Source organism: Schistosoma haematobium, chromosome ZW (assembly GCF_000699445.3).
Source record: "Schistosoma haematobium chromosome ZW, whole genome shotgun sequence".
NCBI classification, from domain to species: Eukaryota; Metazoa; Platyhelminthes; class Trematoda; order Strigeidida; family Schistosomatidae; genus Schistosoma; species Schistosoma haematobium.
Genome location: NC_067195.1, coordinates 52299552 through 52323942, shown reverse-complemented (window position 1 = coordinate 52323942; position 24391 = coordinate 52299552). Strand labels below are relative to the sequence as shown.

Below are 24391 nucleotides of genomic sequence, written 5' to 3'. Positions count from 1 at the left end.
CCTTTCATTGTTGTGACTACTGGATACTATCACGGTTGGTAGATTTTCATCATAATTAGCAGTGTTGACTGCTATTAATGCAACATAAATCACTGTTAAAGTCAATTACCGTTGATTGTACTTTCGTCGACAAGTTGACTAAACGAAAGCAATTTATGTTTTTTCATGAAAATCGTTCGTATTTTATCCCATCTTCGGTTGTATATCGGACTGTGACAACCATGGGCGATTGACAAGTTCACTTATAACCTCGTTCGTCTTGTAACGTGAATTTAATAAAAGTTAGTGAGAATGTTCGTAGACGTAGGGCGACAGTGAACTTGTTAGTCGTCCTTGGTTGTCATAGATAGACATATAGCCGAAGGTGAAATAAAATACGAATATGAGATTCTTTGACTGTTAATATGGTCGTGTGTTTTGTTCATCTGGATTTCGAAAATTAACTGATGTATGACTGTCAAAACCTCGATAAGTAAGTCAAGTTTCAGATTTTGAACTCGATGTTTAGAAACTAAAGACCTTGGTGATTCATCCGTATTTCTAACATGGGGAAACACCACAGTAAGCCCATAGATGGAAAAAAGGTTAGTCACATTATTTGGGCTGCAAAGACTGTTATTGTTATTACTAATGACTATTTATTTCCGTTTAATTTTCTTTCTTTCGCGTAGATCTATACTCTCATCATATGGTACTTTGGGATATTCGTCCGTCCGTGATGGTATTGCCTAAAAACTAATCAATAAAACCCAATGGCTGACATTAGTAAATCGCTTGATGACAATGTTGTCATTTCACGTCGTACGTTGAACACATTTGGTGGCGTGTTTTGCTCTGTAACATTATCCCAGTTCAGTAGCGTGATATTTCTACGTTTAGGTACGTTCAGTGTTTTTCTATAAATATTGCTCCTCGCGCAGGGTTTATTATTGCTCATGCTGGTTTGCTGGAAAGTATATTACAACTATTACTATCCTATTTCATCCTGTTGCTGACTGTATTTTCTATATGCGCAATTAGTACAAATGGGGCAGTTGAAGGAGGAGGTGTATATTGTATCCTTTTCTATTGTAATTAGAAGTATTCGTAAGAAAATGAGTCGTTCAGTGCTTTTCATGCTCAATTTTTCATTTAACTTGGCATTTCAGATTGTTTTTAATTGTAGGAAATCTGATTAGATCTTGTCATTCGTATATAAAAGTACTAATCACATATTTTTTCACCATTGTGTATACATGTACACGTGTATCGAAGGTGGCTTCGGCTAAACTGAATTGTTAAAGAAGTATTTCATATTTATTTCAAATTTGTGGTGATACTGCTTGTAGGAAAAATAGTTTAACTGACTTATTAATTTTCCTGATTACTTCTGGATGAAGTGGTTTTTCTAAAAGAGTTTGTCAGGCAAGGTGAACTGTTCTCGTAGGAAGTACTAGTTGTTAACCAATGGATTAGAGTGGTGACACTTTAATCAAATTTCATTTGGTAAAGATTTTTAAAATTATTCATTATGGATCTGATAGTGCCTACACATAAAGGAAGCAATTAAGTAATTGAATTGAATATGAAACCATTCAGAGGTTTCACTAGTTATGATATATAATGCTGATAATAAATCTGATGTTTTGAAATTAAGTCAAGGGTAACTGCTTCGTTATAGCAATATCATACCTGAAACTGGAATAATATTGTCATAGTATGTTGTAAAAATCTAGTCTATGTTCTCGATCATATACTCTGGTTGTAATGATTCAGAATGATCACATTAACAGTATTTCTTCTAGTCGTTGACTCTGTGAATCATGAGGTTTCCCGATAATAATGCATACATACCATATGTTTACCAGTTTAAAAATTTTCGCATATTGTATAGCTAACCATAAACAATGTGTAGCAGCCTGTGTTACCATACTTTATCAATAACAGGTAGAGGAAGAGCGAATAAGTCAAAATCTCAATGTAATTTTCATAGTATAGATTATGAACTCATCTTAGTTAAATTATTATTGGAAACCTAGTAGCGCTGGACGGTTTTTGACAGTTTATGGGATAATATTATAAATCTCAATCTAAACAAAGGTAAGGAATGAATAAAGATATTGCATTGGGACTGAACAATTGATTCCGACTACTACTCAAGCAACCAGAAAGCTTGCCCCTCCATGAACGCCTCTATCTAATAATGCCTTCACTGACTGTTAAGGTTTATTTGTTTAGACACGTGTAGCTTTCTACACTGTTTCTACTCCAGCCAACATTGCTTCGGAGGAGTCTATGGCCAAACATGTCTCAAATGCACTAACTGACTAAGGTTTTGGTTCTTATCAACCGACTTACAGCCATTATATAATACTCTATGACGAAACTGAGTATCGCGTAGAGTTGTATTCGTTCAGTTCACTCAAGCTTTTATTCAAAGTGAAGTAGTTATTACGGTATATATCAATACGTTTTTGTGTTTTCTGAAATTGTTTTCACATATTAACTGTAACTGATTTCCTTGATGAAAAAATCAATTAGTCATGCTTAGTAGGACTTTAGGCCCTGAATTCGGTGGAGCTATTGGATCGATATTTTTCCTCGCACAAGTTTGTAGTGCTGCTTTGTATATAGCGGGATTAGTGGAAGCTGTGCTCATAAATTTCGGTCCTGGAGGTTAGTTAGTTTTTGTAAATATAACTACGAGACTGTATTTTAAACGTAGAAATTATACCTGAATAATCTTCGCAATCGAAATATAAACCTTGTCCGTTGTATTTACCTTTCGCTGATGAGTTTTTCTATGATATTGTTTTAGGACTTGCAATAAAATACTACAGCTCAGTAACCACTTTCATAGATATATATTCTTTGGTTGATCACGCCTATTATTTGAGCATTTAGGATTTTACTCACTCGTTATAACTTTGCAGACAGTGTAAGATTTACACTCAGGTTGTTGGAAGTCGGTTATTTTGACCACTAGTCGAAGTCCGTTGTCAGAAACTAGACTCACTGAGGTATATTCCTAATTAGTCGTAGAGCTGCTATTGACTATAATGTTATTTTCTTCCTGATGGTTCATTAAGTAGTGCTTTTTTGAAGATGAAAGATTCCTTAAAATTATGCTTACAGATAAAGGTTAATTTATGACCCATAGTTTTGTTGTTGGAGGCTCTAAACTTTCTTTATACTAGGTTATTTCGTTAGTCACAAAAAGTGCTTGTTTTTGGTATATTTTCGTATCGGTGATATATTCTGACATAATCACGTTACTTTTTACTGTGATAGCGGCGAAACAAAAATCATCCATTGTACTAATCTCTTGTTACTCCTGGTATCAGCCTTCATGATGCGCAACTGAAACTGTTCGTTGAGTCACTGGAAAAAAATAATGGTAGGCTAGTTTTAAAATACCATTTGAACTGCAGCTGTAGAAATTGTATTATATGCGCCGTAATTCTGGGTCAGAAATATTGATGATACTTAACATTTTGGTTTGTACTAGTTTCATATTTGTGTTTGTATTTATTCTTTTTCTAAGGTATTTTATTCAATGGGGTACTACCTGGTGAAAATCACTGGTGGAGTTACCTGTATGCCATAGTTATTCTTGCACTTTGTATGTCTATCCTATTAATTGGTAGTCAAATGTTTGCTCGTGCTCTGTACTTCATTCTTGCAGTAAGTTTAGTTAAACTGACATCGTGGTCGAAATAATTTGTGATAGTTTGTATAGAATCCTAGATACATCTAGTGCCTAGAACAATCATCCCCATATAACTATTAATGAAGTTAGTTATTTGTATTTTCGATGGGATGGTGCAGCGAAGTGCAGGTAATATATTGAAAATGTATACGAATCTGGTTAAAATAACAGTATCATACATACCTTTTGCATTTCTAATTACACAACAGTCTTCGTTTTAAAGATATTCTTCATTGCAATCTGATACCAGCTAAGTAGGCATTAAAAAATTCAGGAGGGACTAGATAAATATATCATCCTGGTTTAAAGCTCCCTCATAATGCTCACACCTTTATCCTTCAAATTGTTGCTGTACATATACATTTTTTTTCCATGAACGAAAATCAGACAAATAACACCCTCAAATACTTTCACACCAATGTAACGTTATTTTTTTCACGGTCTGACAGCAAAATACCACTTAGTTTTTCGTCTAGTTGTTAGTTGATTATCCATTTACGTGAAATTTAGTCAAGAATATTTATATCTTCAAGCAATCAACCTTATGCATACATATCTACAAACAAATATTGATGTAAATCACTATCTGATGGTCGATTACAGTTTGATATGTTCTTATTAGTTCTTTCTAAACTTTTATATAGTTAGGTATTTATTGGCATTGCTTTCAATTTTAGTAATTTTCTCTCCAAGTGTCTTTATTTTATTGAAGTGACAATTCGGCTTTAATGTATGATTAAATGTTTTATAAGGTTATTCACTGAACTTTCTATTCATTTTTATGATATATTCACTTTCACTTGTGACGATTTATCCTGTACCTCGGGTTAATCTAATTGATTTAAGTCTAAACATAATATAGTTCTGTAAACCTTACAAATTTCTCAGTGTTACTGTGTTCCTCGTTTGTTTATGTTTTGAGTACTGTGGAGTTTATACTTCTAAGAAATGTCAATATTACAAAATTGTTTTCGATGCTTATTATAATGACAATGACTATTGATGAAAAGAAACTAAATATGGATTAATGTCACTCATTTGTTCTTTTCATAAATCACAAAATGTAATGGTAATAATATTTATGTATTTCCTCTTATCAATCGTGTCGACTGTTTGTTTTAGAAAGAAAACAACCAGCCTAAAGATAAAAGATAAAGCTTTAAGTGCAATTTCATCATGATGTATCTAGTTGTATTTGTTATTATTTTCCATGAGATTAAAATACTTTCATATGTTAATTCTATGATTCGAGGTTACTTCCAGATTGTTGTCTTTTAAGGTGTGAGTTTCAAATGTCGATTTTTTTCTAGGCGATTCTATGAGCGACATATGTAACGCAAGTGAGATAGTCTCCCACACGTTAAAGTTCTTTCGACTGTTCGTAACATTTGCAAACAGCTGTCGAAATGAAAGATACCGATATTTCATAATCATAATGTACTTAAGCCAATGTCTTCAAAGTGAACTTATCGAATGAATAATGATATCGACTATTCCCACACTCACAGTGTTAAATCTCAGCATTACTTGCATACAGTTGTCACTTAACGCAAACAGTCGTATAAAAATGAACAGTATCAACCATGGGAAGTTGCCAAAGAGATGTGATTTCAAAGGAATCATGTTTACGCCTTACAAACTCAACCCTTTATAAATATTACAATGAGTTTCCCATGAAATAATTTCCCATGATTATGGTTATAAAGATTGCAAGCGAGATAGTTTGATATTGACCACAGTGAAATAATTTCATTCTTTCACATTTTCCTTAGGCTCTTGAATTATTTTACTACGTTTTATGTCACTGTAACATTTTCCTCATTTGTGAATATGTACCTCAATTTCTCATTTCTCATTTTACTACCATTTGTAATCAATACCACTGTATTATGAAACCACTTAGAGAATCAAATTTACTCAACTATATTACAAATATCAGCAGCTAAATTTAGTCGGGATGAATGTAACGTAACAGCTACTTACATCCTGATTAAGTAATCCGTTAAACACACTTGATATGTCCGAGTTTGTAATTCTGCATATATGCACAAACCTTTGATGTTTAAATCCATAGTTCTATGATTTGAACAATTAATGATCAAATTCATATAATATAGGTTCAGTTCACTGTAAATATTTCTAAATTCCTTGTAAAGATAACTATAGAGTATAATGCAGTGATTAATTAAGTTATATTTGTGTGGTATTTCTTATAAAAAGGTGCGTATTCCTCTATTCTTAGACGTATAATATCAATTAAGATTTTTTTTGAGGATAGAAAAGTTGTAATACGAACTTTGTATTATTTCATAAGTACCTGTATTTTATTGAAATTACTGTTTTTAGTACTGGTAATAATAAGTAAATTGTCACCAAATAGTGCATATTTCGTTATTGTTTGGTGTACTGTTTATATTTTTGTACTTGTAATGTACTATTTCAGTTATTTCATCCTCCCTCTTCCATAGTGTTGTGAATAATAAATAGTTAGTTAATAGTGTTTTTCAGACTTGTTAAATGTAGATGATTTCAAAGGACATTTTTGCAAATACATATATTATTATTATATTATGAATATTTTTATTATTTTAATGATAAAGTAATTTGTATTGGTAGTTTTAAGTGTAAATTATCTATCGCCTATTAAACTAGCAGAACAATTAGATTTCAAGTTATTCTTTATGTTTTTTTTATAATATTGGTATGGCTTCGTATTCATTTACCCGACCAACTGTTGTTGATTAGTTGTGATGGTCAAATTTGTCTACCACTGCATCTCAGTCTTATTGTACTATTTCGGAAAGTCTATATATTTGTGGTTTTTTTTGAGTATTTTTACAGGTTTTTAGCACTGGGAAAATAACTAGTTTCTGCACTGAGTCACACAACTACTTTTACCCCGTAACAACCGTTGTCTGTTAGCAGTCGAGGTTACTACTCTACGGTATACTTAATGCAATATCTTTAAGCTAGGAATACTTAATGTTTTTTTCAATAGGTGTCATGCTGACGCGTAGTTGTAGGATTTAGAAATTAGAAACCATCAAACAATCTGTTTTTTAGATGTTAAGGTGAGTCATGAAAAATATATTCAACTTTGGAGTATTATGCAAATCAGCTTATGTTTACCAAAGTTAGAAAATTATGTTTTTATCTTACTGAAAATGTATTCAAGGTGGTACACTGTGACTTTTTATCATTGTTTTCGTCATTGGTATCCAATTTCGCTCAAATGTATGTACCGATTTATTTGTTAGATCGATTTTATATTTGTTGTTGCCATTCTTATTGTTACGTACTTTTTCCGACTGTAAACTACAGATTACTCAAGGTTTAGTTTTCATTGATCAGCAAAATCGTTGGAATTTCATTTGTTCATCAGTTGTCTGACACTAAACCATAGTTTAGTTATATTATGGTCATTTATTGTAAATGCTTTTATTGTTTTATATTGCAAATACATTTCTTTTCCTTTGCCGAGTCCCTTACTCCGTAACGACGTTACCTGTATACTTCCATATTTTGTTCCTCCATAAAAGTGTTGCAAGACTGATGAATAGTCTTTATTCGCTATACAGATTTCCATCTGTCTATATCTGGTAAACCAAGTTTTTAAAATACTTATTTCCTTTAAGCACGCTACTTAAAATTATTTAGTTTATATGATCCTCTTCACTATGTGATATATTCAGTTACTTCGCAAACGTTGCTAAGTCATTGTGTGATAAGAAAGATTTAATGTGTGGGTTGGTATCTGAATCATTGTGTTAATACTCCTTTTTAAATGAGTGGTATATATTATGAGACATACTCGTAAATTAACTAATCATTTTAGTTCATCATATGTAAAATTTTACATAAAACTTATTTGGATAATATTAGTAACTCAAATAAATCTTGAAATGTCGACCTTATTTTGCGTTCTATTATATGATAAATTAATTAATCATCATCGTATTTATTTTAAAACCTAATAAAGTTATTTTATTCTGGCAACGGAAATACATTGAAAACGTGATAAGATCATACGTGAAAAGATGGCTTTTTTGATCACCATTTCTTTTCCCTGATAGGTGATGATCGTTGAGAGAATATCTTATTTATTTGATAATGTGAACTACACAATTCAGTTGTTTATAATTTTATTATTAATAAATCGAATAATATTCTTGAACATCATAAATTAGGGTATTTACTTCATGCTCGTCATACAATATGTGGCTCAAATGCCCTGGTTATGACCAAGTGTAGAGAGTTTGCGCTCTCCCTCCCGTGATGTTCTCGTCTGGTCTTGCGTTTAAAGCTTCTGTTTAGGAATTCGTGCTCATTACCTTCACGTAGTAGGGGTGCACGTCGAGGCCTTAAACAGGGTTGATATATATAGAGGATTCTCATGGAGGAGTTGGAACACTGATTCCAAACCAATAGTGGACATAGGTTCTAGGATCCTATAGCTTATGAAGATATCTTTAGTCACCGGCTACCATGGGGTTGCATTTCTCAATATTGATCTATTCCCCTATAGATAAGGCATTTAGATTAGAGTTTGAGTCAGCGGTCCCCTCAAAAAACTTCCTGCTTCGGTTTGGACGTCTCAACAGTATCCTGGTTTACACAAATTTTATTTTATTTAACACATTCTGTTTTTAGTACTCATTTGTACTAGATTTTGCATGAATTAGATGAATAATTAGAAGCCATATATACTTCTCATATATTTCCTTTCGCAAAAATAACTTGATCATATTCAATAGCATATACTATACTCAACATTTTGTATTTATTTAAAAAAAATTCTTGTTACAGGTTGTGGTTATTGTTATTATCTGCGTATTTGCTAGTTTCTTTCTACAACCAAAATTGATACCTTTGCCAAGATCTAATTCGCTTATTTATAATTCATCAACATCAAATAATATAACTATATTTGCCGAGTTTACTGGCTTAAATGGGAATACATTCAAAGAAAATATTTATCGTAAGTTCATTTTATTCCGGTATTGAAGAAACATGCGAATATCCCTTTATTTGTTGTTGGTTATATTTCTAATTATCACTCGAATTTTGTATAATTCCTTATTATTAATTAATTTTTCTCCGAAGCAGTGTTTTTTTGTAATGTATATTGATTAGTTACATATCATATTTCACATAGACATTACTTTCTAATGACTCTACTCACACATTTGTGACGAAACAGGAAGAAAATCTCAACCTTATCAAAATTGGATTCAACTCATTTGATATTATGTGCTAAGCTAGTAATCTAGAGGTTAATTCTGGTAATCGTGCCACATGTAAGGTTCTTTTCAAGTTTATTTACTATAATTCTATATAGTTCAGAGTTAATTTTCTCAAAATATCTAGATTAATATAGCCTTAGGTTTTAAGAGATGATCGGTTTTTAACTGTGCGTATCGGTAAATAAATGAATTTAAATATAACTTGAAAAATTTAGGCAATTGAAGCATCTTCTTCATATCATTATCTCTGACACAGTGATTAGAAGCTCAGGGCTTTAATCGGTAAACCACTGTTCCATATATGTATGCTTTAGTCCGCCTAACACATACTAAACATCTGTCTTACCGAAAATAATTTGCTAGGTGGAGCAGAAATAAAATTTAAAAAGCCTTGATCGATTAGATACAGTCTTCAGCTGATAAGAAATCAATGATATAAAATAAATTCTTCTTTTGCATTACGTTTTCTTATCTATTACCTTTCGATTGACACCTTTCAAATCGGCTCTATGGAAATAAGAATATGAAAACAGTTTGCATTCTAAGACAGCAACTGAAACGTGGTAAACAAATGAAAACATGATTACTCGTACATCTGTATTCTACGAAGCACATATCCTATATATTTGATTTTCTTATGAGACGATTTTATCACTATGTCCCTGATGAACAGAAAAATGGCTAGTTTGTTTGAACCATTTTCACACTATTAGCTAAGTTTATATGTATGTTGTTAATTTGTTAGAAATTGGTCCCTCTAACACTGCGGACGTTCTTTTTACATCGTTGATTCAAAGAAAATTGTTATGACTTTAGGTTGCTGTTGATTTCTACCCTGTGTTATCGATCGGTTACAGTGACACGTACGGACGGCCTAGAGTCTCGATTAGTCCCACTTCCCTGTCTAGCCCAGTTAGTTGAGTCCAGAACACAAGTCACAACCTCGGAGATATGAATCATTATATTTCAAACATACTTTGTTTATATACCAATCAAGCACACCACATCGTACCATAAAATAGAAAACATTTTGTACAATATTCAACAAGTGAACAGATATCGACCAATAGGAAATGTCCATTTAAAGTCCAAGGACACCATTGGACTTAACATGATAATTATTGGTCTATTCCTCCGCATCCACAACAAAAATAAATGTTTAGGATATGATCTGTGTGCTTGGTATCCTTGAAATTAACATAGATCGATAATTGGAGATTTTATATGGCTATGTTTTGCGGCGGTGTTACAATTTTTCTACTCTTTCTTATTCTTTGATTTTAAAATCAGTTATTGATGTGCTATGTTATCTTAGTTTTTAGATTACTCAGAGTGTACACGATTTTAGTATGTAAAAATTAGTTGATATCATTTCGAGTTTGCGTTAAAACAAAAATACAGATTTATAATTTTTAGGAGAAATCGGCACAATGTATCTTTCATGGAAAATAGTTGTTGTAGTACTCCAAAAAAGTTTGATCTATTTGAAGCCTTATTTGATTTTAAATCATTCCGTATAATCTAACTGATTGACCTTTATTTCAATTCTCTTTGATCGTTAATGCTCCTCTCTGTTCATTTTATCGATCGTGATGCCTTCTTACAATCTTTAGATGGTTTTATGTTAATACATTTGAACTACTTAAATCGATTCGTAGACTTTATATCAAACTCTGATTTAGTCCCATCAGACTATCTCAAGTTAGGTTTACATGGAAGATCATATGTATTAAACTTACTAGAATACGACGAAACTTATGTGCACTGTAACTAAATAATATATTTGTAATATCCCAATGAGTGGAAAAATCAAATTTTCTGACGTTTCGTGACTTAGTGTAAACCACTGCTTCAGAGAATAAGTAACCAAATCAAAATTAATCCAAGTTAATGTAGTACAAACGAAACACTGCTTTTTATGCTTCTGATTTGTCGTTCAATCAATATCCTTTTCTATACAAATAGTCATTTAACCAGTAAAGTCCTCAAAACTTAATTTGAATATTAATTGAGGTCAAAGCTAGAATTCAGTGAAAGCAGTCGTGAAGAGAACGCGAAAGGAAAGCATGATAAAAATAGAAGAACAAAAGTGAATAAAAATCAGTGTCTGAGAGCAAAATAATCATAATTATAATGTGAGAAACCGTTCAGTCAAGAGGAATACAACCGGAAGGAATTCCCTCAGTTAAAGAATTTACTCTCGCGTTAATGAAAAAGGTAAAAGAAAGTTACAGCAGAATCACCATTGGCTTTTACTATAAGCCATATCTGATAACGGCTCAAGCTACTGTGTTGCACCGTCTTTAGGACCCCAACAATGAGTCATAAAGGACCAACAGAAGCCAGTCCTGTACTTCTTTCTTACCCACGACAATAGCATGTCATACATTAACCAGCTCTCCACTTTTTCCAACCAGTCGCAGTATCGGCGAATAATGCACGGTGTGGAATTCGTAGGATATGTCCAAGCCACCGGACTCAGTGTTTCAAAATGGTGACACCGTTTGAATTATTGTCTCTGTACTCGAACACACGTTCCTGAACCTCTGCATTACTGACATGATGTCACTGGATGTCAGCAATCGTTCGGAGAAAACAACGAGTAAACACAGAGAGTCGTCTAATATCCTATACGTGAACTGATCTTATCACTTACGCCACCATCAAAACTTATGCAGCTACCCAGATACACGAACTTCTTGACTACTTCTAAATTCTCACTACCAACAGGGATTGGAGGTTCAGAGTCCTGCTAGTCTTGTAACAGTACTTTTCATATGGGGGAGTGCAAAGCACATGGAATACCTACGGCCACTGGTTGCCAACTAAGTGTGGATTGCATGGCTTGGGTATCATCCCACAGTAAGACAATATTACCTCCATACTCGAAAAGTCTTTCTCGCGGGGACAGATCCACAAGAACAAACAAACTTAGTTATGTAGGTGTCAATGCAAAGGTTGAGATTGATAGTTCTAACTAAATGATGACTGAAACTAGAAGAATTATATATGTGTATTATATAAATTAACCATTGTATTTCTGGATTTTGGTACTCTTTTAGCTATGTATTCAATTGATTATACCACTGGTTCATTGACGTCTTTCGTCATTGTTTTCTCCGTATTATTTTCTGGTGTAACTGGGATAATGAACGGTGCAAATGTATCTGGTATGTTGATATTACTTTCTCATTTCATCAGTCTATTCATATTCAAGGTTTTATCGCTCAATATACTTTGATTAAATCTTCATTTATTCCAAAAATTATTTTTCAATAGCATATGCTCAAACTATGCATAAGTATATATTTATATATAAGATTGTCAATTTTATGCCTAAAATCAAAAACTATAAGTTACACCCAAAAGTGTCAAAGTCAAAAGTACTTGATTTGTCTTGAAATACGTAACTATAATTAAAAATTACTCCAAATCGTGAATAAAATTGCAAACTTTGAAGTGTGAGATTTACGGACGATTGTTGCATCTCTATAATAAAACGGAATACATAAAATGTTTTGTGAGTAGAGATATGATATTCGAGTGCATTTGTCATGGGTAAGCTCAGATAAAATCATATCGCACATCTTTATGAATCATAGAGTGAGCTGGCTCATCGAAATAAGTCGGTAATCAGATTTGGAAAGTTGCTTGCTGTAGCGAGTTACGCGCTTTAACACATGAATCCCAGAAACAATTGAGGCATACTCTCTTGTATTTTTGGAATATGTGGTATCATATAAAGTGTAAGCACAGACTATCATTATTATGTTTCATTTAATCGTTAAGTTGCTAAGATGGGGTTCGGCCTGTGCAGGGTATTCATTAGTTGATGTCATTTGTAGAGTAGATTTGTTGAACAACCAATAATAATATTGTTGAGTCTTTTACTTAATTAACGCAGAACACGATATATTATTGACGGCAATCAAACGTGTAGAACCTCACAGTGGCAAATCAGAAGACAGAAGAAGCAGGATGAGTGATTATTGGGTAAGATTCAAAAATGTGCAGGAAAACATGTGTATTTATGGTTGCTAGCGTTGGCTATAACATCATTATAATTCAACCAACCCGCAAGGAGGCAAGTTATACTACCGTCCGATCGTAGTATGCCATGTTAATATTCTAGAAAGCCCTATCAGGTTGTGATTGAGTGGAAACTCTTCGGCTCCTTTAAGGCCTCTGGAAGCTCCATCATGCCCATCGAAAGCCGTCCCAATAAATAGAAATAGTGAATACTTTGAAAATATATTTCTCCGATAAAGATTAATAGTAAAAGTCCTCTTACAGTTCTAAGCGGATAAAGGATGAAGATGGAAAATGTGGTGAAAGAATAATTTGGTTAACCGATCCTTGTTGAACACGTTTGATTGCATTTAGTCAATATCACTACCTAATTTCGACCTGATAATTTCGAATAATTTTAGCAATGAATGAAATATAACTTAGATTGCGAACAATGCTCTTCGAAAGTCACTAGCAGTGGACTTCATGACTTGAGCTGCAATCCACAACATCACTATTTTTTTGAAGAAACTCAATTCTCTACTCATTGATATGTGACAAATACATCATATTGTTATAATTATCGTGAATTAAGCGAATACGTCTTGCCACTTATACAATCTCAATTATCGTTCTACTTACCTTAAAAAGCCTTAATTTTGTTTTCATTTATTAAGACGTACGGACATTTAGCTCCATTTTGTAAAAGCATATGAAACGTTTTACGCTAAGAATGTGGAGTCACATTTATTTTGCAAGGATTATGATATTTCTGGCCCCTTTATTGTGCCTTGACTTGTCGGGGAGCTGAGCTGTTTTTCTTGTTAAACCTCATTCATTAAGCCGTGATTTTGAAGCAAAATAATTTGGTGGTAAGGCTAGTTAAATTTTTCAGTGTAATATGGAAGAGGGTAATTAGGGCTTGCGTCATTGTCTGTTGAACAAGTAGTCGTTATATTTTTAAAAGGGAACTGATGTGTTGTTTTTCCTGGTTTCAGTGGTCACGTTTACCCGAAGTTGAATGGATTGGAATAGGGTATGAAGTACTAGGAAGGCTTGAATCCTTCAATGCTAGAGACTTTCAAAAAGCATTGAAATAGATAAAACAAGAAATACTCTTTTGCATGTGGCACATAGTATATTACCACAATCTTCTTTATATATAACTTTTTTAGGTGAATTAAAGAATCCTTCTCGTTCAATCCCTTTGGGAACTCTATCTGCTTTACTTTGTACATTGTTAATTTATCTCGTTATGATGATATTCTCAGCTTCTTCTAACAGCCGGTAAGCAAGTTTCTCATACACTACCTTTCAGTTTTATTCTTAATCTACTAATATATTTTTATGGATTTCGTCGTCACGCACATATAACTGTTCATTAGTACTTAGAGATTATATGAACCATAAGTCACCTGATTAAAACTAAGTGTTTTTTCAACACTTTTAAAACATCTTTAAGAGATGTATCCAGCCAACCACAATGGTATCTCGTTAGAAAACTTGGCTATCAGCTTTTTACGAATAATTTACCACCGTAAACTATGAAGTCTGAGACCTGCTTGTTCAATGAGCATCCTGACGACCGACTGGACTGTATTTTTATACATTAGAAGTTTTGTCACAACTCATAATTTCTGGTTATTTGGGTTATTTATCATGACGTAGTTTAATTTAGAGTCTTGAACAGTACTTTATTAACTCAAAACACTGTACTTCCACTTAACAAAGGGAAACTCGTCGAAATAAAGAAAGGAGGTAATGTCACTCTGATTACTGGCATCAGTTGACATAAAGTAAGCAGGTCTGTCGTTGTAACTTGGTCATATTTTGGTAGGAAATTAGATTCATTTTGTATTCATCTAAAGTTCTATTGCGTTAGATGTTAAGTTATTGGTTCAATTCAATTTGTAGTCAACTTACATAACATCATATGTTTCATGGTGATAAATCGTTTGATGTATCTATCTCTTTATCTATACATATATATTTTAATCACTGAAAAATTCCCATTATATTAAAACGCAATTATATGAAAAAATAATATTCTTTTCAATAATATCTCATCAGGTTCTACAATTATAAATCCACATTAATAATTCATAAAGTTGGCCAGATTTAAGGCAGAGTACATCATTTAAAATTGTAACATGTTAATCAAGAATTCTTATTTGTTATATAAAATCAAATCGTTAATGTTGGGATGACTAGTATCAAATGTTAACTTGAATCAGTTTACGAGCGAAATGAAATTGTGAGATAAATGATCTGAATAAATATGGTCAACATGAGCTGAAAGAGCGATTACTTAATATGTAGAATAATATGTCTTAGGTCAGGTATAGTAGGTAGGGGTGGATGCTAAATAAATTTCTCAAAACGGTTATCAAGGGTAATAATAATAATAATGACAATGGTAAGATGCGTGGATAAAATAAGTTTGGGACATAAAAATGAACATTAATCAAATCACATCACCATATCATAAAATTGATTATTAATTAGTTGGCCAGGCTAAAAGGAGCGGCTGAATGTATTTCGTTTGGATGCACAGCTCTGGCTTTTTGATCCGAATAGCAATTGCTTCAGCCGTCCGCAGGATTCTTGGTCTGACGGAATTAGGTATATTGCTATTGACACGATTTATTATTGCGAAACATTGCTGGTTTTATGTCTCGTCTGAATTAAGTGGACTAAAATGGAGCTGTTAACCGTTTTAACTACACCTTTGCTTAACCACACTGAGAGGTGCTAACAAGCCCGAATAGACAAATTCCTAGAACATCTGCTCCACAGGAGCAGTTGAATTGATAGATACAGAAAAGTGGCTAGTCTAGGCAATTTATCTTTCAAACTCGGAGTGATCATTGAACGTGTGCAAGACATTAATTGTAGTTTACCTGCATTAATAGTTCTTTGCATTGATCTGAACAAAAGTAAGAAAGTTTGTATATTGGCCTGTCCAAGTAGTTTTCTTGTTTACGTTTCTTCTTAATGACCCGTCTTTTCTCCTTGTAAGTAGAACAATCCTTAATTCACGAGTTACAATTTTAAATGATGTACTCTGCCTTAAATCTGGCCAACTTTATGGATTATTAATTTGGATTTATAATTGTAGAACCTGATGAGATATTAGTAAAAAGAATATTCTTCGTTCATACATATATATTAATGTAAACACATGTATTCAGTTTTAGAATATTTCTATTCAATATGATTATACTCTGCTCATAATTTTCAGATATAGTACCGTGATTATTTCTCACTGGAAATAACTGACTTCATATTTTAAAAGTTCTAGATCTTTGCATTATTCTTTTTTTATATCAACGTGTTGAACTACTAATGAGTAATTACAAGTGTAGTGATCGAGAACACAGACTGACACAATATTTATATCTGTCGACATCAGTAGCATATACCATATAAGGAATACATGATAATATCTTAGAGAACCAAGATATATTTGAATATTTTCATAATTTTCGAGTATTATGATTCATTTTGTAAACTGTTAACTAGTGATTTAACTTTCTCAGTAAGATATTAATCGATAAAAAAATCAGGGTTTAGAAATCTGTTTATATTTCTGTGATTACTGATCATGTATCGTGTAACAAAGCAAGGGCAATAATCTTTTTAATGCTGAATACAATCAATTCATTCAATTTCATTGCTTTCTCCTCATCATCATACAAAGTAATAAATGTAGTTAGTTGAAATTACTATTATGTTCATTACTTTAAGAATTGAAATATTCATTAATAAAGAATTATATTATTTGTAAACAGATTACTTAATTATTCTCTATGTTTCTTTGCTAAGTACTAAAATGTCATTATATTAGGCGAGAATATTTTATTTCATCCGTTTAAAGTGTATCTAAGTTCGATCAAAGATACATGCTATAGTTTTTTTTTAAATATATTTTTTTTTCTCAGTAAAAAGTGCCATAAACATACTATTTGTTTTTCTTTACATTTAACGATGCAATTTTGATTATTTGATTGATTTGTGGATGTCTCTAGCATCATTTTTTCATATTTGCTCTTGTTATATCTTTTTTTTTATTATGTCATAGATATCTGTTATTAAATAACAATATATTTATGCAATCAATTAGTTTTTGGCAACCAATCGTTGTAATAGGTGTTTTTGCCACTACATTATCAGCAGCTTTAGGCAATCTTATTGGAGCTTCACGTATATTGGAGGCGATAGCTCGTGATGAATTATTTGGTAATTTTGACTAATCAATAACGCTTTATATTGTATTATGTAATGAAATGTTACTGTAGGTATCATTACCAAGGTTTGATTTGATAATTTCGAATAAATTCAGCATCGGGTAGATTGGTATAAATAAATAATATATTTTTAATATCACAATGAGTAGAAAAATTAGATTTTCTAACGTTTCGTGACTTAATGTAAGCCACTTCAGATTCTTATTGTTTCGTACTATTTAAACTTGGATTAATTTTAATTGGGTTACTTATTCTCTGAAGAAGTGACTTACACTAAGTCAAGAAATGTCAGAAAATCTAATTTTTCTACTCAATGGGATATTACAAATATATTATTTATTGAAATATAACTAGTTTTTCTTCAAAGCTATTGATAAATGCTTATATGGAATGTCGGGACCTCGTTTTGGCAACCGTGTAATGTTTTCCGTTTTTACATATGAAGCGCAGCTCAAAGTCAAGTACATGAAACTGTACAGATGGTTAGGCCAAACTTACTTTGTTAAAATGAAAATTCGTCTTGTCCTAAAGTGTTGTAACGGGAGACTGCAGGATAGATGCGCAGCGTTATTTATCGACCGCTTCTGCGACAGTGACACGTAAGGGACGACCTAGTGCCCTGATTGGCCCTGCTTCGCTGTCTGTCCTAGCCAGTTGAGTCAAGAACACAAGTCACAGCCTCTGAGTTATGAATCATTATATTTCAAACATACTCTATTTATATACCAATCAAGCATACATCGTACCATAAAATAGGAAACAACATTTACAAAATATTTAACAAGTGAAGTAAACATCGACCAATAGGAAATGTACATTTAAGGTCCAAGGCCACCATAGACTTAACACGATAATTATTGGTATATTTTTCCGACTATCCTAACACCTCCCCTTTTTTTTTTTAAAAGATCGGAAGTTAATATCCGGATTTTAAAATTTTCTGCGTTCATCCTCCCCCACGAAATAATGTTGGGTCCTCATATCCCCAAGTTAAAATTAATTTGACTTTATTTAATACATAATTGTCACATGGAACAGAGAAGTCACTAAAAGTGCTTAAGTAGTGTGGACCAACGTCGCTTGATATGAGGTCATCAACGTCCGATTCTTCTGGAACATTATCATAGAATTCCTTGAAAATCTCATTTGTGGATAGTCGATCACTGGGATAATTAACATCTATCAAAATTGTATTAAACTTCTGATCATCATTTGGTGCATCTAACACATTTTCTGGTACAAGAGGATCTAGATAATAAGATTCATCAGAATCTCCTGTTGTTGACTGATGAGGACCGTTTGGAGCAGCTAGACTCAGTATACTGCACGATTTGTTTCCTGTTTCCTTATGAGAGGGCACTGTAATTAATTTATGAGCATTTGATGAGAGATCTTCTTCCTGTGAGCTGGGTACATCACTGTCTGTACACGTTTCAGGAACAGTGGGATTTGAACCCACAACAGGGCATGATTCTGAACTGGACATTCCCGCATCGCTGGACGGATTATGAGCGACTGCCTCGTTTGCATTACTGATCATAAGGGATTCATAGAGGCTTTTGTTTTCATCTTCATATGTCCTGCAGTCATTCTCGAGTTCAGTATGTAAGTGAGAAATTAATTCGTCAATCTCTTTCACATCTCCGAAACATGGGAGATTTAGCAGTCGCGTGCGTAAATTGTCCAAAACATTCAACTGGCTTTCTCTGAAACGCTGCTGCTGGCGATCTAGTAGTAGCTGCAACTGATCGGGAAGGAGAGTCATTTCCTGAGTCAGCAGGGTAATGAGAAATACTGTAATCAATTAACAAGCAATGATTCTCAAGGACGCCGATGACAAATCTGGATATTGATTGGTCAAAAAAAAGATAGGCTGAATCTTGTCCAATTACAGGGTTCGAAATTTTCTCTACCCCGTCGCCAATTGTTGTAACGGGAGACTGCAGGATAGATGCGCAGCGTTATTTATCGACCGCTTCTGCGACAGTGACACGTAAGGGACGACCTAGTGCCCTGATTGGCCCTGCTTCGCTGTCTGTCCTAGCCAGTTGAGTCAAGAACACAAGTCACAGCCTCTGAGTTATGAATCATTATATTTCAAACATACTCTATTTATATACCAATCAAGCATACATCGTACCATAAAATAGGAAACAACATTTACAAAATATTTAACAAGTGAAGTAAACATCGACCAATAGGAAATGTACATTTAAGGTCCAAGGCCACCATAGACTTAACACGATAATTATTGGTATATTTTTCCGACTATCCTAACACCTCCCCTTTTTTTTTTTAAAAGATCGGAAGTTAATATCCGGATTTTAAAATTTTCTGCGTTCATCCTCCCCCACGAAATAATGTTGGGTCCTCATATCCCCAAGTTAAAATTAATTTGACTTTATTTAATACATAATTGTCACATGGAACAGAGAAGTCACTAAAAGTGCTTAAGTAGTGTGGACCAACGTCGCTTGATATGAGGTCATCAACGTCCGATTCTTCTGGAACATTATCATAGAATTCCTTGAAAATCTCATTTGTGGATAGTCGATCACTGGGATAATTAACATCTATCAAAATTGTATTAAACTTCTGATCATCATTTGGTGCATCTAACACATTTTCTGGTACAAGAGGATCTAGATAATAAGATTCATCAGAATCTCCTGTTGTTGACTGATGAGGACCGTTTGGAGCAGCTAGACTCAGTATACTGCACGATTTGTTTCCTGTTTCCTTATGAGAGGGCACTGTAATTAATTTATGAGCATTTGATGAGAGATCTTCTTCCTGTGAGCTGGGTACATCACTGTCTGTACACGTTTCAGGAACAGTGGGATTTGAACCCACAACAGGGCATGATTCTGAACTGGACATTCCCGCATCGCTGGACGGATTATGAGCGACTGCCTCGTTTGCATTACTGATCATAAGGGATTCATAGAGGCTTTTGTTTTCATCTTCATATATCCTGCAGTCATTCTCGAGTTCAGTATGTAAGTGAGAAATTAATTCGTCAATCTCTTTCACATCTCCGAAACATGGGAGATTTAGCAGTCGCGTGCGTAAATTGTCCAAAACATTCAACTGGCTTTCTCTGAAACGCTGCTGCTGGCGATCTAGTAGTAGCTGTAACTGATCGGGAAGGAGAGTCATTTCCTGAGTCAGCAGGGTAATGAGAAATACTGTAATCAATTAACAAGCAATGATTCTCAAGGACGCCGATGACAAATCTGGATATTGATTGGTCAAAAAAGATAGGCTGAATCTTGTCCAATTACAGGGTTCGAAATTTTCTCTACCCCGTCGCCAATTGTTGTAACGGGAGACTGCAGGATAGATGCGCAGCGTTATTTATCGACCGCTTCTGCGACAGTGACACGTAAGGGACGACCTAGTGCCCTGATTGGCCCTGCTTCGCTGTCTGTCCTAGCCAGTTGAGTCAAGAACACAAGTCACAGCCTCTGAGTTATGAATCATTATATTTCAAACATACTCTATTTATATACCAATCAAGCATACATCGTACCATAAAATAGGAAACAACATTTACAAAATATTTAACAAGTGAAGTAAACATCGACCAATAGGAAATGTACATTTAAGGTCCAAGGCCACCATAGACTTAACACGATAATTATTGGTATATTTTTCCGACTATCCTAACACCTCCCCTTTTTTTTTTTTAAAAGATCGGAAGTTAATATCCGGATTTTAAAATTTTCTGCGTTCATCCTCCCCCACGAAATAATGTTGGGTCCTCATATCCCCAAGTTAAAATTAATTTGACTTTATTTAATACATAATTGTCACATGGAACAGAGAAGTCACTAAAAGTGCTTAAGTAGTGTGGACCAACGTCGCTTGATATGAGGTCATCAACGTCCGATTCTTCTGGAACATTATCATAGAATTCCTTGAAAATCTCATTTGTGGATAGTCGATCACTGGGATAATTAACATCTATCAAAATTGTATTAAACTTCTGATCATCATTTGGTGCATCTAACACATTTTCTGGTACAAGAGGATCTAGATAATAAGATTCATCAGAATCTCCTGTTGTTGACTGATGAGGACCGTTTGGAGCAGCTAGACTCAGTATACTGCACGATTTGTTTCCTGTTTCCTTATGAGAGGGCACTGTAATTAATTTATGAGCATTTGATGAGAGATCTTCTTCCTGTGAGCTGGGTACATCACTGTCTGTACACGTTTCAGGAACAGTGGGATTTGAACCCACAACAGGGCATGATTCTGAACTGGACATTCCCGCATCGCTGGACGGATTATGAGCGACTGCCTCGTTTGCATTACTGATCATAAGGGATTCATAGAGGCTTTTGTTTTCATCTTCATATATCCTGCAGTCATTCTCGAGTTCAGTATGTAAGTGAGAAATTAATTCGTCAATCTCTTTCACATCTCCGAAACATGGGAGATTTAGCAGTCGCGTGCGTAAATTGTCCAAAACATTCAACTGGCTTTCTCTGAAACGCTGCTGCTGGCGATCTAGTAGTAGCTGTAACTGATCGGGAAGGAGAGTCATTTCCTGAGTCAGCAGGGTAATGAGAAATACTGTAATCAATTAACAAGCAATGATTCTCAAGGACGCCGATGACAAATCTGGATATTGATTGGTCAAAAAAAAGATAGGCTGAATCTTGTCCAATTACAGGGTTCGAAATTTTCTCTACCCCGTCGCCAATTGTTGTAACGGGAGACTGCAGGATAGATGCGCAGCGTTATTTATCGACCGCTTCTGCGACAGTGACACGTAAGGGACGACCTAGTGCCCTGATTGGCCCTGCTTCGCTGTCTGTCCTAGCCAGTTGAGTCAAGAACACAAGTCACAGCCTCTGAGTTATGAATCATTATATTTCAAACATACTCTATTTATATACCAATCAAGCATACATCGTACCATAAAATAGGAAACAACATTTACAAAATATTTAACAAGTGAAGTAAACATCGACCAATAGGAAATGTACATTTAAGGTCCAAGGCCACCATAGACTTAACACGATAATTATTGGTATATTTTTCCGACTATCCTAACACCTCCCCTTTTTTTTTTTAAAAGATCGGAAGTTAATATCCGGATTTTAAAATTTTCTGCGTTCATCCTCCCCCACGAAATAATGTTGGGTCCTCATATCCCCAAGTTAAAATTAATTTGACTTTATTTAATACATAATTGTCACATGGAACAGAGAAGTCACTAAAAGTGCTTAAGTAGTGTGGACCAACGTCGCTTGATATGAGGTCATCAACGTCCGATTCTTCTGGAACATTATCATAGAATTCCTTGAAAATCTCATTTGTGGATAGTCGATCACTGGGATAATTAACATCTATCAAAATTGTATTAAACTTCTGATCATCATTTGGTGCATCTAACACATTTTCTGGTACAAGAGGATCTAGATAATAAGATTCATCAGAATCTCCTGTTGTTGACTGATGAGGACCGTTTGGAGCAGCTAGACTCAGTATACTGCACGATTTGTTTCCTGTTTCCTTATGAGAGGGCACTGTAATTAATTTATGAGCATTTGATGAGAGATCTTCTTCCTGTGAGCTGGGTACATCACTGTCTGTACACGTTTCAGGAACAGTGGGATTTGAACCCACAACAGGGCATGATTCTGAACTGGACATTCCCGCATCGCTGGACGGATTATGAGCGACTGCCTCGTTTGCATTACTGATCATAAGGGATTCATAGAGGCTTTTGTTTTCATCTTCATATATCCTGCAGTCATTCTCGAGTTCAGTATGTAAGTGAGAAATTAATTCGTCAATCTCTTTCACATCTCCGAAACATGGGAGATTTAGCAGTCGCGTGCGTAAATTGTCCAAAACATTCAACTGGCTTTCTCTGAAACGCTGCTGCTGGCGATCTAGTAGTAGCTGTAACTGATCGGGAAGGAGAGTCATTTCCTGAGTCAGCAGGGTAATGAGAAATACTGTAATCAATTAACAAGCAATGATTCTCAAGGACGCCGATGACAAATCTGGATATTGATTGGTCAAAAAAAGATAGGCTGAATCTTGTCCAATTACAGGGTTCGAAATTTTCTCTACCCCGTCGCCAATTGTTGTAACGGGAGACTGCAGGATAGATGCGCAGCGTTATTTATCGACCGCTTCTGCGACAGTGACACGTAAGGGACGACCTAGTGCCCTGATTGGCCCTGCTTCGCTGTCTGTCCTAGCCAGTTGAGTCAAGAACACAAGTCACAGCCTCTGAGTTATGAATCATTATATTTCAAACATACTCTATTTATATACCAATCAAGCATACATCGTACCATAAAATAGGAAACAACATTTACAAAATATTTAACAAGTGAAGTAAACATCGACCAATAGGAAATGTACATTTAAGGTCCAAGGCCACCATAGACTTAACACGATAATTATTGGTATATTTTTCCGACTATCCTAACACCTCCCCTTTTTTTTTTTTAAAAGATCGGAAGTTAATATCCGGATTTTAAAATTTTCTGCGTTCATCCTCCCCCACGAAATAATGTTGGGTCCTCATATCCCCAAGTTAAAATTAATTTGACTTTATTTAATACATAATTGTCACATGGAACAGAGAAGTCACTAAAAGTGCTTAAGTAGTGTGGACCAACGTCGCTTGATATGAGGTCATCAACGTCCGATTCTTCTGGAACATTATCATAGAATTCCTTGAAAATCTCATTTGTGGATAGTCGATCACTGGGATAATTAACATCTATCAAAATTGTATTAAACTTCTGATCATCATTTGGTGCATCTAACACATTTTCTGGTACAAGAGGATCTAGATAATAAGATTCATCAGAATCTCCTGTTGTTGACTGATGAGGACCGTTTGGAGCAGCTAGACTCAGTATACTGCACGATTTGTTTCCTGTTTCCTTATGAGAGGGCACTGTAATTAATTTATGAGCATTTGATGAGAGATCTTCTTCCTGTGAGCTGGGTACATCACTGTCTGTACACGTTTCAGGAACAGTGGGATTTGAACCCACAACAGGGCATGATTCTGAACTGGACATTCCCGCATCGCTGGACGGATTATGAGCGACTGCCTCGTTTGCATTACTGATCATAAGGGATTCATAGAGGCTTTTGTTTTCATCTTCATATATCCTGCAGTCATTCTCGAGTTCAGTATGTAAGTGAGAAATTAATTCGTCAAT

General features: G+C 34.3%; 1 protein-coding gene across 2 annotated transcripts in view; it reads left to right on the top strand.

Moving 5' to 3' along the window:
• MS3_00003845 (uncharacterized protein) overlaps positions 1 to 24391 on the top strand; it is an 82909-nt gene that overhangs the window by 2637 nt on the left and 55881 nt on the right. Inside the window, exons 2-9 of one of the 2 annotated variants that reach the window (XM_051211706.1) lie at positions 672 to 879; positions 921 to 1055; positions 2521 to 2655; positions 3524 to 3663; positions 8495 to 8666; positions 11994 to 12101; positions 14115 to 14226; positions 17021 to 17178. In XM_051211706.1, coding sequence (XP_051071798.1) covers positions 753 to 879; positions 921 to 1055; positions 2521 to 2655; positions 3524 to 3663; positions 8495 to 8666; positions 11994 to 12101; positions 14115 to 14226; positions 17021 to 17178 — 1087 coding nt within the window. In that variant the 5' untranslated portion in view covers positions 672 to 752. Of the gene's footprint in view, positions 1 to 671; positions 1056 to 2520; positions 2656 to 3523; positions 3664 to 8494; positions 8667 to 11993; positions 12102 to 14114; positions 14227 to 17020; positions 17179 to 24391 lie in introns of both variants that reach the window. The other variant, XM_051211707.1, reaches the window with a different exon arrangement.